The following is a 17,895-nucleotide window of genomic DNA, read 5'->3' as shown; positions in this document are numbered from 1 at the left end:
CTTAACTTAACTTAACTTAACTTAACTTAACTTAACTTAACTTAACTTAACTTAACTTAACTTAACTTAACTTAACTTAACTTAACTTAACTTAACTTAACTTAACTTAACTTAACTTAACTTAACTTAACTTAACTTAACTTAACTTAACTTAACTTAACTTAACTTAACTTAACTTAACTTAACTTAACTTAACTTAACTTAACTTAACTTAACTTAACTTAACTTAACTTAACTTAACTTAACTTAACTTAACTTAACTTAACTTAACTTAACTTAACTTAACTTAACTTAATTTAATTTAATTTAATTTAATTTAATTTAATTTAATTTAATTTAATTTAATTTAATTTAATTTAATTTAATTTAATTTAATTTAATTTAATTTAATTTAATTTAATTTAATTTAATTTAATTTAATTTAATTTAATTTAATTTAATTTAATTTAATTTAATTTAATTTAATTTAATTTAATTTAATTTAATTTAATTTAATTTAATTTAATTTAATTTAATTTAATTTAATTTAATTTAATTTATTTATTAAAAGACAACAATGGCCCATAATGGTTAGTAACAATTAATATTAATATTAAAATCATAAATCATAAATCGACAAACACACACACACAGACAGCAATAACAATAATAATCACCTAGTAGCGGTTAAAACACGCTCAAAATGCCGCATTATAGGTGAGTCGTATCGGCCCGCTACCCGCTACAGTAGCCAGGATGGGGTTGGAGCTAGCCCGCACTCTGCAGAGCAACGAGGCAGTTCTCTTGCGTATTATTGCATAGTAGTCGTCTGTGCGAGCTTGTGCAAACATGCCCGATGCGCTGCAGAAACGGGACAGCCCCAACAACATCCTGAAACCATTATTATATTGGACGCGCAGGGAACTGATAGTCTTCTGCGTATAACTAGTCCAGAGGCTGCACGTGTAGAAAACCTGACAATAGGCTTTAAATAACGTTATTTTTACCTGTTGGCTACACCGTGCAAACCTCCTTATTAGCATATTGCATCGGACTGCCAGTGCCCTGCGCTCCCTTTCTATATCTAATTGGTCTTTAAGGTCGTCGGTGACATAAAGTCTATTTCAATAGAACTTGCTAACTATGTAAACAAACAACTTAACTTTGTTTTATCACTGTTTCTCTTTGAATTTTCACACCACCTCATCAAATACCATTGAAACCATACACATATACACTATAGAAACGGTCCGTTCCGTAAAATACACAAACATATAACTGTATATCTTGGATATTTAAATAAAAGTTTAAAATGGGTTCATAAGTTAGGTTATTAGGACCTGTTGGAATGACGGTTTTGTTTCTTTTAAATTCTACAATTGTCTATGATGGGTAGTGTTGTGACTAAAGTTTGTGATATAAACCCGCTACACACTACCCAACCCACGCTCTTTACCTACCACCACGGTTATAAAATACATCAATACATCATTCTTAGGTACTAATTTGTCTTCTGATTGTGATTTAACAAATTAAAAATAAGTAACTACTTGTTTTTTACTTTTGGTATTTTATTATTCGATATGGTTTGACATTAGTAAAGTAGTAAGTAGGAGTCTTGGCCATCACTAGTAGATTCATCATTCAGAGACAATTTCAATATGGCGGTTTGTTTACACAGTTAGCAAGTTCTATTGAAATAGACTTTAGTGTCCAAGATACTTGAGTTCGTTATTATGAAGTTTTATGGCAGGTACACTTTCCGGTAGCTTGCCTCCGACGGCCTTAAATACCATATATTCACTTTTCTTAGCGTTATACAGTAAGCCATGTTTACTTACGTATTCCTCGCATATGCTTAGTAGTTTTCTCAACGCCCTGACCGTTGGACTGAGCAGCACCATGTCGTCCGCGTAGCTGATATTGTTGACACTAACATCATCAACTCTGCATCCTACTGTAGTGCTGCTCAATCCCTCGATCAGGTCGTTGACGTACAGGTTGAAGAGCTTGGGGGAGGTTATACCCCCCTGCCTCACCCCACACTCCAACCTGTACGACTGAGAAAACCTACCAGCCCATCTGACGCTATTGCTCTGGTTAAGGTACCAAAATTGAAATATTCGGAGTAGTTCCGCCGGTACTTTTTGCTCCCTTAACTTATTCCAAAGGACATCGTACGACACAAGGTCAAATGCCCTGGATAAATCCAGGAAACAGGCGTATATAGGTGTCTGACGCTCAGTGTAATACTGTACCGTGTGTTTTAAACTTAAGACTGCACTTTCCGTGGATAGACATGGGCGAAACCCGAACTGCGCATAGTGTAAGTTTAAATGCTTCCCAAGTTGTGCGTCCAGTAGGCTATCCAGTACCTTAGCCAGCACAGCAGCAAGCGAGATGGGCCGATAGTTGGACTTACTAGAAACATCGCCAGTTTTATCTTTGAGAATAGGCACAACAATGGTGTTCATTAGGTCATGTGGTAAGTATGAGTGAGACATGCACAAAGAATAAAATTTAGCTACTACTAAAACTGAGCCCGTCGTGACCCGGCGACTTTCCTCTGGTCATTCTTGTGATCACATGTTTGACCTGTTCAGAGGTAAAACGAACAAGGTCCGACTCACGACAGGCCCCGTCATCAACCCTTTGCTGCGCTGGGCCTAATGGAGATTCTATTTTAAAATGACCAACAAACATATTAGCAATGGATTCTGGCTCACTTACTTCTCCGACGCTCACGGGCACGCCAGGCCGACCATCCAGTTTCTTAACGGCCTTCCAAAATTGTTTGAAATTTTTAGAGCTATGATGCGACGCTAAGATATCTAACTTAATTTGCTCTTGATGATTTTGGCACCATTTCAACTTGCTTTTGAATATTTTACGACTTGCGCACATATTTTCGTAAATGATTCCCGAAATAGGCTTATTAAAGTTGACCCTAGCCTGCCCGTGGGCGTCCCGGACATGTTTATTCCAGCCCACGACTTTTTTTACCCTTCCTATTACGGCCACAAGCTTGATGATAACTTTGCATCGCAGCGTCTGATAAAATATTAACGATGTCTCTATATAAACAATCAATTAAATGTCGATGACTAATTAAGAGCATAAGAGCGTGTCAAGGTAATTTTGGACACATCGCCTGCTTAGCAACTTCTGCTGCTGACTGCATGTTGTATCACATTAGAAATATTAGAATAATATGTTAAATACAGACTGGCAAACCAAATTTATCATTATACAACGTGTTACAGTTACACAATCCACTTAAAACCATAAGAACAAAGAAAACTATACTATACTCACACCTTTCTTTTGGGTGCTAGGTGCTAGTTCTAACGTAAGATAAAGACAGTATGATTCTCTCTGTCTATGCTTAAAATGATACAGTCTCTGGCCAAACTATACGAGTATATAGTCTGGCAAACCCAATTCCTCAGTAAAAAAGAACAAAGAAAACTATACTCATCATTTTCTTTTGGGTGTTATTACTAGCGTGAAATGAGACAGTCCGGGATCGCTATATGTTTTTAACGACATGATCACGTGGTCTGGAGTACAGCATGTGCGACCAAGCTATGCCCTAAATTATGTACCACTTCATTAATACTTATATAGCATAGTTGTGTTGTGTATTTATTCTTTCCAAAATATTTACTTCCGTAAAATGCAGCCTATAAAATCATTATTTGTCATTTGCCTTAGTTTTTGATACCGATACCTAAAGCTTTTTCTCACCTATTTATGCATATCGGGTCCTTGGGAAAAAAGTGAGGTCCTATATTTCACAATTTGTCGCATAACATTGGAGTATTTTGGAGAATAAAGACACTATTTACAATTTCTTTGAAAAAATGTGTGATTTGACATTGACAGTGACAGCAATTCGGTTACGGAGGCGCCACCTGGCGTGATAAAAATATGTCAGTTTGCCTCCTCACTGGTAGAATTTAGAACAAATTGTCAAAGCTGTAGAGCCCTTGCGATAGACAGTATTGGCTGTTGAATTAGTTTCCTTGGCCCGTTCGATAAAAACGAAATAAAGTTTAAACCTCTATGGTTTACTTAGACAGCTCGCGACAGCTCGGCTCGACTCGAGGGAGTTCGAGATCCAAAATCATTTATTATTTTGTTGAAACCTGACTTGTCCTCGTCATTCAGTGATTTTAGGCGGCTGAGAAATTATTATAGTGAAAAGTCTTCGGCGGCTTAAAGCTTAATATCTAAGCTTATTTATTTAAAACAATTGTGTCCTAGGCGAGTGGCTTTACTTTCACAGCACAAATCTAAATTTATTTTTTATAAAATTTTCATTTTAATGGTATTTCATCGTAACGTGAAAGATTTTTCTATATTCTGTTTTATTATTTCTTAAACATAAGTGATTCGGTTTGTCCTCGTTGTGTTGAATCGATATTGTATCAGTGCAATAACCCTAATTGTTCTGAAATGAGTGTGCGTATTTTGTATTCCTTATGAGAATGACACATTCGCTTTTATTATAATGGGCTTAGTTATCTCATAAAGTTTAGAAGATTTATTTACTTACTTTCAATCAATTGGTAAGTAACATTCAATTTTCTATATATGTATGTCAATATTTATTGTTTATATAAGATATGACTTGTTCTTATTATGTGTTTCAGTACTTTCAGTCCTTTATCAGTTTATGTATATTATTATTCTTTACAAAATATCAATGTCACTTCATTGTCTGAGTGTCAGTACTTTAGTGATACACATGTGTTCATGGTTCATTGAATTAGTTATGCTCTGTTCCTTGAACAAAGCAACAACATAAGTAAGTCCTCTTAAAAATCAACAGACATATTGTTATTTAAAGACATTCAGTTCAGTTGTTACAAAGTTATATAAACTTTGGCTGAAATCCGAGAACATTCAATATTTTTCACCCGTCACTTGCACATTCAAGTGTACATGGCAGAATAATATACTATTGGCATTTTATTGCCGTTAAAAAACTAAAAGTTTTAATTATTATCAGTATTTGCACATTGTAAGTGCTTTTATATTTTATAAAAATTGTTGGTATAGTTCCGTGTGACTACATCTTCAACAATATAAATAATACTGACACACTCTAGATTATTTCCATTACTGATTATGTTCTATCTTAATCCTTAATATACCAATAATATTTATTACTTAATAATCTCTCAGGGGGATAAGGTTACCTTTGTACTTAAGCCAAGAGTAATAAAATGCTCTTAGAAAAAAATACAAAAAGAGGGTGTAAAATTATGTATCTTGTAAGATATATTGCCAAAAAAGGGTTAAAATGCTGCTATATAGGATAATTGTGTCAGTTTCTGTCCACTTGACGGATTAGTAAATAATACATTATTCATAATTTGCTATTTGCCAAATATATTTTTTATGTAGATAGATAAATTGTTTAGATATTAAGGATGCAATAAGTCCAAATTTGTGCATCAATGAAGGCTTATATTCAAATTTCGTCAAGTGGATGGAAACTGACACCGGAGGAAAACTAGCACAATTACCCTATGCAAAATTTGTACAATTTTTGGCTGTTTCATGTCAAACATGAAATTCAGCAAATTATTTTAATATTATACTGGTTTGGAACATGCTTTAAGATGGCAACAATTTTATACAATATTTTTTTACTCAGCAACAATGGGCAAGTTCTCCGGTAAAAAATGCCGGCTGCTCTCCATGCTGTGGCTGACATGCAGCTTCTTCTTTGTGGAGCTGATTGTCGGCTATGTCACCAATTCCATGGCACTGGTGGCTGACTCGTTTCACATGCTGAGTGATGTTGCCGCGCTTGTCATTGCCTTCTTGTCAGTTAAAGTGAGTATAGATGATGTTATTCATACAACAATTGTTGTTTCTTATGGTCAAGCAGTTCAGAAATATGTTTTTATGATTATAATCAATCTCTGCGTACCTACATGAGTAGGGACATTAGGGAGATCTGTGTGATTTGTTCTGAATTGGACTAAGGGAACAAATCTGGGTCATTCTAATTATTTCCCCAAAATATTACCGTGATAGACACACAAATAATTGCCCAAATCAGGATTCGAATCAAGATGTCCAACTTTATAGGCAGGGTATAGTCAGCATCAAATATACAGTGGCAGCCAAACTGGCCAAGTTTATCGTAACATACCTTTATTATTATTACCATAAAAATAAAGATGTGTTACGATATATTTGGCTTCATTGGCCGTCACTATTTGATATACTGTAGTACTGTACCTACTTACTTCTATTGTTTATGTCATGGGATTACTTGCACCAGTGATGTCTCTAGATTTCACAATAATGTCACGAGTATGGTAGAAAGGTATACCTCTTATATTATCATAGATAAGTTAAGTCACTTATTTTATTTCTAGTAGATTTCATAACATATTTTGATTATTAAGCTTAGCTTACAAAAATGGACGGAAGTACGGGAAGTAAACAAATAAATTATACCGGTTTCTGTGAAACTGGTTATGATAAATCTACGCTAGGTATCAATAGTAAGATTGTATTCTGGCTTCGCAACAGCGATCATCGGAAATCGACATTTCGTTATCTTCCTCTCTACCGCTCGAATATAGGACACAAGAGGTATCTCATTTTCCAACCCCGAGGCGAAACTAGGCCTTAGACTGATTGCCTCGCAATGTTCTTCACTTCGGTGCAACTGGTAAACATCAAATGGTGTTCGTAGGTACGCAAGTTCCGAAAAGCTTATTGATACGATCCAGGGTTTGAATCCGCGACCTCCTGGTTTCATTTGCAAACCTTACTGCTAGGCAACACTTCCGATTATTACGTGTATTAAAAATTTATTTATAACCGTGTTATTCAGAGGCAATGAAGTAGGTAGTAACGTCATGGATTCTGAATTACCTGTCTCTCCACAGATGTCACCAAAGAAATGGTCAAAGAACACCTTTGGCTGGGCCCGCGCCGAAGTCCTGGGGGCTCTCGTAAACGCCGTGTTCCTCGTGGCGTTGTGCTTCAGCATCACGGTCGAAGCCGTCAAGCGCTTCTTCGACAACGACTACAGGATACACAACGAGAAACTGCTGGTCGCTGTCGGCACATTGGGCTTGGTGCTCAATGTTATAGGGCTATTTTTGTTCCATGGTGAGTGATTTTTTGTATTTCAATTTCAGGCAAAAGTAAATTGTTAAAAGCAATGTAAAATCTTATTTGTTGACAACCGACTGCTTACCTTCTGCCGGAAAACGTTAGAAATGTCACAACTACTTATAGAGATATCTTTTGTTTCGCGTATGTCTTGTGTTGTTTTGCGCAAACGCTCCAAAAAATTCAATATTTTGAATGAATTTCATTCTAAAAAGGTGTCCATGCACTTTTTCAGCTCGCTGTACATACACGAGTATCTGTATTGTACAGATTTTATACACGATATTATATATTCATAATCAATTTACCTATACCTGTTACTAGTACGGTTCTAACGCAAATCCGAGAATCATTGAAAACATCAGTGACGTAATTTTCTTAATATATTATTTTATAACGTTTGATACAAATATGTGAGTCATCTTAATCCTACTCGACTCAAATAGTTACTGTGTTTTCCTTGACCTAATAACCAATAGTGGAACAGTAATCCTAATATTCTTATATAACCCTAACAAATTTTAAGACTATGGTCTCATTAGGCAGAAAGTATGAAACTTGCCATGCATGTAGCTTATTCAAGTCCTAAAAAAATTTAAAATACTAAAACAAATGCATACTTATATAAAAGGCAAACCATGCAATGGATGTCAATCTAGTAGGTACCTACCTAACTTGTGTATACATATATATAAACTATTGTCACTGCTATGAATGCCTTTTCTCACCACAAGTTACACGAGTAGGCACGGAAAACCCATAAGAAAGATATCAAGTGTCGGTTTAGAAACGACACCGAAGATTTCCCTATATGTTTCACCGTACTACACCGTAAGCCTAACCACAACAAGCATTCTAACCAGTCTGTTAGTAAACGTTACTGTTAACGAAATAGTGCCATTGTTCTTATCAGTGTGTTGTGTACATTTGCTGAGTATCTAGGAAACTATAATGGGGTACTTTGTTAAAATGACCATTGTTATCAGGATTCCGTTTTCTTGTTTTAATTTGGATACGGGCTGGTGTAACGCTGCAAGCTACTTCAATTTTCATTAGTTTTAGCCAACTAATCACTTGGTGGTGTATCAATCGATATCACCATAATGATTTTTTTCGTGTTGTGGAAGAGAACAATCTCACACCTGAGGATGCCGAAGACCTGGCAGAGTGGAGAAGAAATTAAAAAGAACGCAAGCGTAACTTCAATTCATAAAATGCATACGATTTATATCATACTCGTAACGGTAATCTCATTAAATACACAATCACCGACGTCAGTTCGCTCTTTCAAATTCTGTAGACGTAGGTATCGTGTTTACAAAGTAAACTGTTTTAAATGTAGGTAGGTACCTACTAGGTACTTGTGATTAGATCCCTGATGATAGGCTAGTTAGATAGAAGTACTTTAGATAAACTAACTCCAAGCCAGGCACTAATTATCGATGATTACATCGATCGATATCTTATTAGGTCGAATGGTTAGTAACAACAGAGTCTGGTAAATAAATAGGTATGACTGACAGCCTCCATACAACACGGCGAGAATCGTCAATGTTGTAGGTGACGGTAATTTTTATTTTGCCATTTTAGTTATTTGCGTATGAAAACTGCCAACGCGGTGTTGTATAGAGGTTGTTCGTCTTGAATATTTACTAGTCTCTGGTAATAATTATATCTAAACTAGCTGTGCCCGCGGCTCCGCCCGCGTGGAATTCGGTCTGTGTCAGTATTAAGCGGCTAATTTCTAATCCTAATTTCTCTCCCTCCCCTGGAGGCGGAACTTGAAGTAAAGTTGACAGATGGATATGCTAGAGGATTGTAGTCTAGATAAAATATTTTAGTTACCACTAAATAAAACTACACTCCAAAATCAATAGTTTTTTTTCGCCCTTATTAAAATTTTACACGTGATTTAAACGACAGAGTAGTAGGTGTACCTATATCGGACGATACAGTAAGGTCGCGCGAGCGAAAGCGAAGCGGCCTGCCTGGCTAGAGCGCCACTCACCGTGTCTTCTTCAGACTCCTGAGGAAGACCACGTGCCCCTTGTAACCTCAATGCGTTGCGAGACTTTCGCGAATGCGTATAAAATGCGAGTCCCAAATCGTTTGACTCCGCAAACGACCAGTGCCGGATTAAGATATTTTGATGCCCTAAGCATTTCTAGACCATGGTGCCCCCTCTCCCTAGGATCATCAAGATTACATTGAATTTTTTTTGGTAAATTGACGTTCGTTGCCGCATTACAGCTGAGCATGGAAATCAGTCACATCATTTTATCACGAAAATTGACAGTGCCGCAGCAGTAACGTTGCAACAGAATACCTAATGCTGCTGCAGTCGCCACCCGAATGTTACCTTTATCATATCGTAGAATGTTATAGAAAACGCGAGCGAAGCGAGCGCGAAAATTTTTCGATATAAAAACGCAATTTGATAGACAGTTGTACATTTTTACTTTTAGTATGGAAATCAGTTACATAATTTTATCACGAAAATTGACAGTGCTGCAGCAGTAACGTAGCAACAGAGTAATGCTGCTGCAGTCGCCACCCGAATGTCACCTTTGTCATATAATAGAAAGTTATTGAAAACGCGAGCGAAGCGAGCGCGAAAATTTTTGGATATAAAAAACGCAATTTGATAGACAGTTTAACAATTTTACTTTTAGTATGGAAATCAGTCACATCATTTTATCACGAAAATTGGCAGTGCTGCAGCAGTAACGTTGCAACAGAATAATGCTGCTGCAGTCGCCACCCGAAAGTCACCTTTATCATATCTTAGGAAGTTATTGAAAACGCGAGCGAAGCGAGCGCGAAATGAATGTCACCTTTATCATACCTTAGGAAGTTATTGAAAACGCGAGCGAAGCGAGCGCGAAAATTTTTCGATATAAAAAACGCAATTTGATAGATAGTTGTACATTTTTACTTTTAGTATGGAAATCAGTTACATAATTTTATCACGTAAATTGACAGTGCTGCAGCAGTAACGTAGTAACAGAGTAAGGCTGCTGCAGTCGCCACCCGAATGTCACCTTTGTCATACAATAGAAAGTTATTGAAAACGCGAGCGAAGCGAGCGCGAAATTTTTCGATATAAAAACGCAATTTGATAGACAGTTGTACATTTTTACTTTTAGTGTGGAAATCAGTTACATCATTTTATCACGAAAATTGACAGTGCTGCAGCAGTAACGTTGCAACAGAATAATGCTGCTGCAGTCGCCACCCGAATGTCACCTTTATCATACCTTAGGAAGTTATTAAAAACGCGAACGAAGCGAGCGCGAAAATTTTTCGATATAAAAAACGCAATTTGATAGACAGTTGTACATTTTTACTTTTAGTATGGAAATCAGTCACATCATTTTATCACGAAAATTGACAGTGCTGCAGCAGTAAATTTTCAACAGAGTAATGCTGCTGCAGTCGCCACCCGAATGTCACCTTTATCATACCTTAGAAAGTTACTGAAAACGCGAGCGAAGCGAGCGCGAAAATTTTTCGATAATAACCACGCTTTGATAGACAGTTGTACATTTTTACTTTTAGTCCCATCCAGGCGCGAATCCAGGATTTCATACAGAGAAGGGATGGGACAGTTTTTTATCAGCCTAGCTTCGCATAGGGCTCGATATTTAAGTCTTTTTTTGCCTACGGTTTTGGTGCCCCCTAGACGTGGTGCCCTAAGCAAGTGCTTATTTTGCTTAAAAGGGTTAATCCGGCACTGCAAATGACAGAGGTCAATGTTTTTTTTTTCAAAGTACCCACCTTCGTGGCCGGCGATACGTATGAATATGGATTTGATATGGATGCGATATAATTACGATTATTCATGACGGAGAAAATTAATAATTTTAAATAATTATGCAATTATACGCGTGTTGATATGTGTGTTTATTTTACCACTACGTAACTATGTAAACTCATTTTTAGTTTTCTTGATTACTTAATGTTTACTCAGTTCCCCAAAAGATGGCACTGTGCAATGAGGGGCAATTAATTTACTGTCGTTTAATTTTGTTGTATTATTAAATCAACATAATTATTCAATTCAATTTGTTGATATCCATACCCCCTCTTCTAAACTTAAGAGTTAATTTGGCAAAATCCTTCCTTGGTGGCTTATTCATGTCAACACGTATTAAATTCAGCGCCATCTGTTAGTTTACCAGGGTACTCTGTAGTGGTAGCACATATTTGAAAAAAGTTTGCCCCTCCTTCCTAAGTAGCGCCATAAGATTCAGGGGCAAACTTAAGTCAATCGAGTGTTGTGGCTACCCCCCCTTTTAGAGGTTGAATTTTTATAGCCTATAACCTGGCCGGGGATGTTGTTGACAGATTAGTAAAGTTTGCATCAAAATCCGTTCAACCGTTTTCACGTGATGCGCGTTCAAATAAACAGACAAACAGATAAACAGATAAACAGACAAACAGACAAAAATTCTAAAAACTGTTGGAACGTGTTCTGTTATCGATTCTAAGTATCCCCAGCCAACTTTTTTTCGAATATCTTCCATGTACAGACTTTCGACCCTCTTCAGCTTTATTATATGTATATATAGATAACTGTACAAGCAGCAATAAGCGTTCGTTTAATACATATTACGAGTAATAATATGTTATTTATTGCCTATTGAAAACAACGATGGTAATACCTAAATAGTTTCAAGTACCTAACTATAGTGACGGTTACCAGGGCTGTAACCGCGAAAATCGAAGTTCGCAAATTGCGGGCATTTTTCTCTGTCACTCTTATTACGCCTTCATTGGAGTAAAAGAGAAAGATCCCCGCAATTTGCGAATTTCGGTTTTCGCGGTAGCCGCTCAGTACCACAATCCCTACACTTTAAAACCACATAAGTAAACAGGTTTTTCTTTATTATTCATGGATAAAAATTTCAGATTTCATAACAGATGACGTTTAAAACCGTCGGTCGGGACTCGGGTCAGTGCAATTGAAAAGGACTAATAAATAGGTTTTATATTATTTATATTTTTTATACCTTTTGTCTATTTGTCACTTTACTACTCAGGAAGCCGGCTGTTTCGTTTTGCTCTCCTCATAGCTATCGTATATATTTTAATGTCCACAATTCCCGGACAGCAATATTAACAAGTAAAATTAGTTTTACTGTCGTAAATAAATATAACAATATTTAGTTGGCCATGAAAGTTCTAATTAGAAAAAACCGGGCAAGTGCGAGTCGGACTCGCGCACGAAGGGTTCCGTACCATAATGCAAAAAAAAAAAACAAAAAAAAAAAGCAAAAAAAAAACGGTCACCCATCCAAATACTGACCACTCCCGACGTTGCTTAACTTTGGTCAAAAATCACGTTTGTTGTATGGGAGCCCCATTTAAATCTTTATTTCATTCTGTTTTTAGTATTTGTTGTTATAGCGGCAACAGAAATACATCATCTGTGAAAATTTCAACTGTCTAGCTATCACGGTTCGTGAGATACAGCCTGGTGACAGACGGACGGACGGACGGACGGACGGACGGACGGACGGACGGACGGACGGACGGACGGACGGACGGACAGCGAAGTCTTAGTAATAGGGTCCCGTTTTACCCTTTGGGTACGGAACCCTAAAAAGATGCATGCTTAAAGTTACAGGTTATGCGTCATTTAGACAGTTATAGTCTAAATTCTCTTTTTCTTTATAGAACACGGCAGCAGCCATGGACACTCTCACGGTGGCGTGCCGCCGCCGGCCAACGTGCGGCATCTGACCGAGATCGTGAACAGCAATGCCGACATGGCGCTAGGCCACAACGCCGCGGACGAGGAGACAGACGAGATGGTCGCCCGCAGCGCCGCGCCCAACAACAACAAGCCGCCCTGCCGTCCGACCACGGACCCTGGACATATGAACATGAAGGGGGTGTTCCTGCATTTATTGTCCGACGCGTTAGGTGAGTGCTAGGCTAACTTACCGTAGTATATGTGTTTAGTTCACGTCACATGACGACCCTGCCAGTAAAACAAGGGGTATAGAGCGGAGGAATTAAAAAAGACAGGGAGACAGTATATTTATGTATTTATTTATTGAACCATTTGATAATGAAACATTACGGTATCTAGCAAAGCTACGCTATATGCAACATTTAATTATGTTTCATAAAAAAAGTAAAAATAAATAAAGAGTAAGTAGGTATATTAGGTTTAGCAGTGCAATTTCACTGTAACAAAACTTATTATCAATAGTTGTAATTGTCCCTCGGCGAGGAAATTACAACTTTTTTTGCCTTTTTATATTAAACACTCATTTTAAAGTATAAAGACTCAACATTTTTGGATGTCAGTCTGAAAAAATAAAACCTAGATAACTAATCTACAGTATGAAGACAATCAATTGTCAGTAAAAGTACTGTCAATAGTAGTTTTTGGTAGTCAAAGTTGTGCTTTATAACTGCACCTTACATGTTTGCATTCAATTTTCATTTAAAATACTTGTCAGAGTGTCGATATCAGTCTTGAGAGACTTAACATGCGGCTAACCACAGCACCACGCCGTGGCCTTTCCCGGAATAATCCATCCATGAGTCATGAGCACCGTGTTTTGATAACACTCTGATATTGTGATACTATGTGATGCTAATTTAAAAATCTTAATTTCTAAGCATAAGGATACCTTTTGTAACTTGGCGTTCTATAAATAGATTTACCGCACGCTATTGAGGTTTTTTTATAATAAATAAATGAACTCAGATCAGAATACTGTTCCGTATCTTTTTGCACGGGAAATCGTAGAATCGGAGTTAATAGTGTATTCAAATGGCATTGGCATGTTCAATTCTAAATCACAATCGATACCTAAACGTGGCGTTTCGTTATTACTACGTGCTTGAGTACCTACCTACCAGGTTATTTACTGGTAATAATAAAATACTTGTTTCTTTGCAATCACCTTTGTCTATCTACAATGCGCTTTATAAGTCTACTTATGTCTAGTCTGCAAGTATGTTTGCCTACACTACAGTTATATCACCTTGATCAAAAAGGCCTTGACATTGTATATACTTTCAACTCGATAATTGGACAATTAGTAACAGTTATTTACCAGTAGCTGTTTTAGTTTGAACAAAAAGACAAACAATTAGTCGTTAATGAATACGGAAATTACTAAGCGTCATTGTTGACTACCCTGTTTCCCTTGTTTTGATAATTTGGCTAAGATTACCACAAAGAGAAGAATTAAATATTTTATACACCGACTCATAAGGAAGTGGACACATGGACTGACTCACACATTTTCGCGAAATTAGCTAATAAATTATGGATCCCTTAACATAAAGCACTGACGTCATTTATCTCGTATTGGGAATTTGTTCTTGAAAATCTTAGCTCCGATATCGTTAGGAAAATCTCAAGTGATACCGAACATAATTATGAGCGTTTCTTTTTTTTTGCCATTTTTAAATATTGTGAATTTTTTTGCCACTTTTGTGTTATTTCTTCTCAGAATCACGAGCTCTTTCGATTCTAATGGGATAAAAAAATGTCCCAGAGTTTTTTTCCTATTGTGTTTCCATTTCCCCATATACTTTGTATGGCGGTAAAAAAGGAAAGAATGAAAAAGGTATGGAAATTTTAGGACACTTTTTTTCTCCTATAAGGATGAAAAGGGCTCTTATATATATTCTGTCGTTTTGTCAAGATACTTATGACCGCAATCACGTACGGGATTAGAGCTTTAATGCGAATGCAGAAAACACTTTCTAATTATCTTAAACCTTTGTTAGTTGTACTCAATTTTACAATACCAGCGGAGACGGCTTTTCTCATCCATGTGTATGAGTCACTTGTTAGTTGTTATTCAATAGTGTAATGACCTCCGAATTGTATAGCTAGAGAGAGTTTATGATTATAAACAACCGTCCCTTCGGACCGAGAGCTTTCATTGTTTATAAGAATTGTTACGAAAATAGACCAGTATGTTCTTTGCTTCTCATAATATTTTAACCTGTAGATACTTAAATGGCCCTTAAATATTGCGACCTTGAAAATGTTTACGTTAAAATGAACTATTATAAATAAAATAACTTAATTTTGAGTCAATTTTATGCTTGAACTAAATTAGCGTGTTTTGTTATGTTAATACGTCCTTTGGCTGTTATTTTGTTACCTCATTAAATATCAAGATTATTTTAAACGGTAAGGTCATTTGTATTCGTTAACATCATTTTATTTAGCTACTGTAAACCACTTTTTATATAGGGATTTGCATCATTTTTAGGTAAAAGACATTTTCTGAAATAGAAATTGTGTCCAAAATCCTCAATAATTTTCTAGTGCTTTATTTCGTGCATCATCTTCTTTGAGCTGTCCGCCCGGTAATCTGTCATTGGTACAGGTACTAGGTTTTACGAAGTTTCGAAAATAATAATTGGTAGAGTGGAGGGTGGTCGAGGTTCGCATCGAACCCGTGACCTTGTTTGAAAGTCGTACGCTTTACCGCTATACCCCGTTTTCATTTTTTTTTCAGATTATAAATTGTGTAATCTCAAAAGTAGTGGTAACTTTTTTCCTGCAAAATTAAATCTGAGTTAACTATGCACTATGTATAGTATCGTTTACATATTATGGTACCACAAATTTAGATACCATAGGAACCCTAGCATTTCGGAAGAAAAAGTTAATTAAGTATACCACTCCTTTTGAAGTTACAATAATTCTAATCTTAAAAAAACGGGGTGTGCCTACACTATAGTTAACATCCCTATAATATTGTGTATGTAACTGTACGCCGTAGTAACCTTGCTCTTATTAAAAAAAAATCTTATCGCGTTCGGATTTAGTTAATGGCATTGCTTTTCGTAAAATTTCCAAGGCTATTAAAAGGTGTGGAGGATTATTGCCGAAAATACAAAACCGGCTATCTTATCATTTTGATCGTGAACTATTTGATTGATATATTTAAAAACAATTTTAAGTTTAGACGTGGATATTTTTAGAATGATTTAGGTGTTAACGTTGAGTATTATCTGGGGGCACGGCAGTGCCCCCGCCAAGTCGAGCAAAACAAAGACGCACGGCCGTACCATCCTTTTCCCGAAGCGATTCAGGCGATTTTCGACGTCCTGTAATTTTGTGCTAGCTAAAGCTAGAACCCCGAATTTTCAGTGACATATAGGGCTTAACATGCTTTAGATATATTCTCAAAAACATTCAATTTGAACTTGTAGTTTAAGAATTATTATACGTCAAAGTTCCTTAGTTTCGACACTGACACACTCACTCACGATCATCATAATTCTAAGGTACTTCTAGCATACCCACAAGCTTCAAATTTTAAACACAAGTAGTTTTCAGCTTATCAAGCCATAGAAAACCTAAAAATATTGCAATGTCAGTCACGTTTTAAAGATTTAAGAACTGCATTAGTAAGTTTGTAGTCCCATATAAATATATGGTATTACAAAGTTACTGTTGCAGGTCCAACAAATAGTAGGTACAGGTCTGTGATGTACGATGTGAGTTTGAAGATGTGTATATGTAGTTATTATATGTGTATAGTACGAGTAGGAATGGTATGGCTATGAGTATGGTAAGGATATGAATATGCCCAAGTAACACAAAAGTAGCTGAATATTGTTTGAATAATAGAGCATGCCGTACTGAATGCTGAATAAGGTAGCTGTATATCTTCTGTATAAGCGCTAATACAGACGTTATACAGAAGGTTTGGGCGCAAAGTGGGCATGCCCACGCCGCTTAAAACTGAATAACAGTAATGTAATAGCTGTATAAGTGTGTGCCCACACATTGGATCACTGAATAACACTTGTATAGAGGCTGTCAAAAGCTTCTATACCGCTTTTAAACCAAAGTTATCCAGCCTTGTATAGAATGACTCAGTTAGTCACACGTTATGAAGCTTTTGGTTCAAAAGTGCATTGTTACAGAATAGTACATTGTGTATTAAGGGCGGGAAATAAGAAATTACGAACGAGTGTCAATTTTAAGCCCGACGCGAAGCGAGGGCTTAAAATGTTCACGAGTTCGGAATTTCTTTACCGCCCGTGGCACACACAATGTTTTTCATCACACTTGTAAGGAAAAAAAGGAGAATTAATAAAAACAAACTTCTGTATAAAACACTTTTCCGCCCTAGGGCGAAAATTTCAATTTCCCGCCCGCAAGCCCTACGTGTAAATAAGTGTTTTTCATCACACTTGCTCGGAAAAGATTTTTTCCGCCCTAGGGCGAAAAATTCAATTTCCCGCCCGCAAGCCCTACGTGTAAATACATCTTTTCCGAGCAAGTGTGATGAAAAATATATTCAGCTATTTGAGTATGATTTGTCTTCCATTTTAATTTGTGAACTCGAGTCAAAGTGTAGTGTAAGTTTCGCAATTTGCGTTATGCAGACGACACCACCTTACTAGCGTCAGATGAGATTGAGATGGCCACCTTATTGGATAGGATGGAACGCATAAGCGGAGAACTATAAATAGATCCAAGACGAAGATAATGGTCGTAAATCGCACAGGCAAGCTTGAGCTCACCGGAACACTTGACTTGGAGGTAGTTGACAACTTCACATACCTGGGCTCAAGCATTAGTAATAATGGCTCTTGCGAAGCTGAGGTGCGACGTCGAATCGGGATGGCAAAAGGAGCTATGGCGCAGCTACAAAAGATATGGAAGGACAGGAGCATCACCCTGAAAACCAAGACCAACCTTGTGCGCACTTTGGTGTTCTCCATATTCTTATATGGCGCAGAGACGTGGACCTTAAAGAAAGCCGACCG

General features: G+C 36.8%; 1 protein-coding gene across 2 annotated transcripts in view; it reads left to right on the top strand.

Annotated features, from left to right (window-relative positions):
• The first annotated feature begins 4,048 nt into the window (after positions 1–4,048).
• Positions 4,049–17,895, top strand: part of LOC134806504 (proton-coupled zinc antiporter SLC30A1) — a 47,212-nt gene continuing 33,365 nt past the window's right edge. For both annotated transcript variants that reach the window (XM_063779784.1, XM_063779785.1), the window contains exons 1-4: positions 4,049–4,550; positions 5,645–5,826; positions 6,897–7,122; positions 12,805–13,053. In XM_063779784.1, coding sequence (XP_063635854.1) covers positions 5,650–5,826; positions 6,897–7,122; positions 12,805–13,053 — 652 coding nt within the window. In that variant the 5' untranslated portion in view covers positions 4,049–4,550; positions 5,645–5,649. The remainder of the gene's footprint in view (positions 4,551–5,644; positions 5,827–6,896; positions 7,123–12,804; positions 13,054–17,895) is intronic.

Source organism: Cydia splendana, chromosome 3 (assembly GCF_910591565.1).
Source record: "Cydia splendana chromosome 3, ilCydSple1.2, whole genome shotgun sequence".
NCBI classification, from domain to species: domain Eukaryota; kingdom Metazoa; phylum Arthropoda; class Insecta; order Lepidoptera; family Tortricidae; genus Cydia; species Cydia splendana.
The sequence above is the reverse complement of the archived record's forward strand: the minus strand, read 5'-3'. Positions and strand labels throughout refer to the sequence as shown.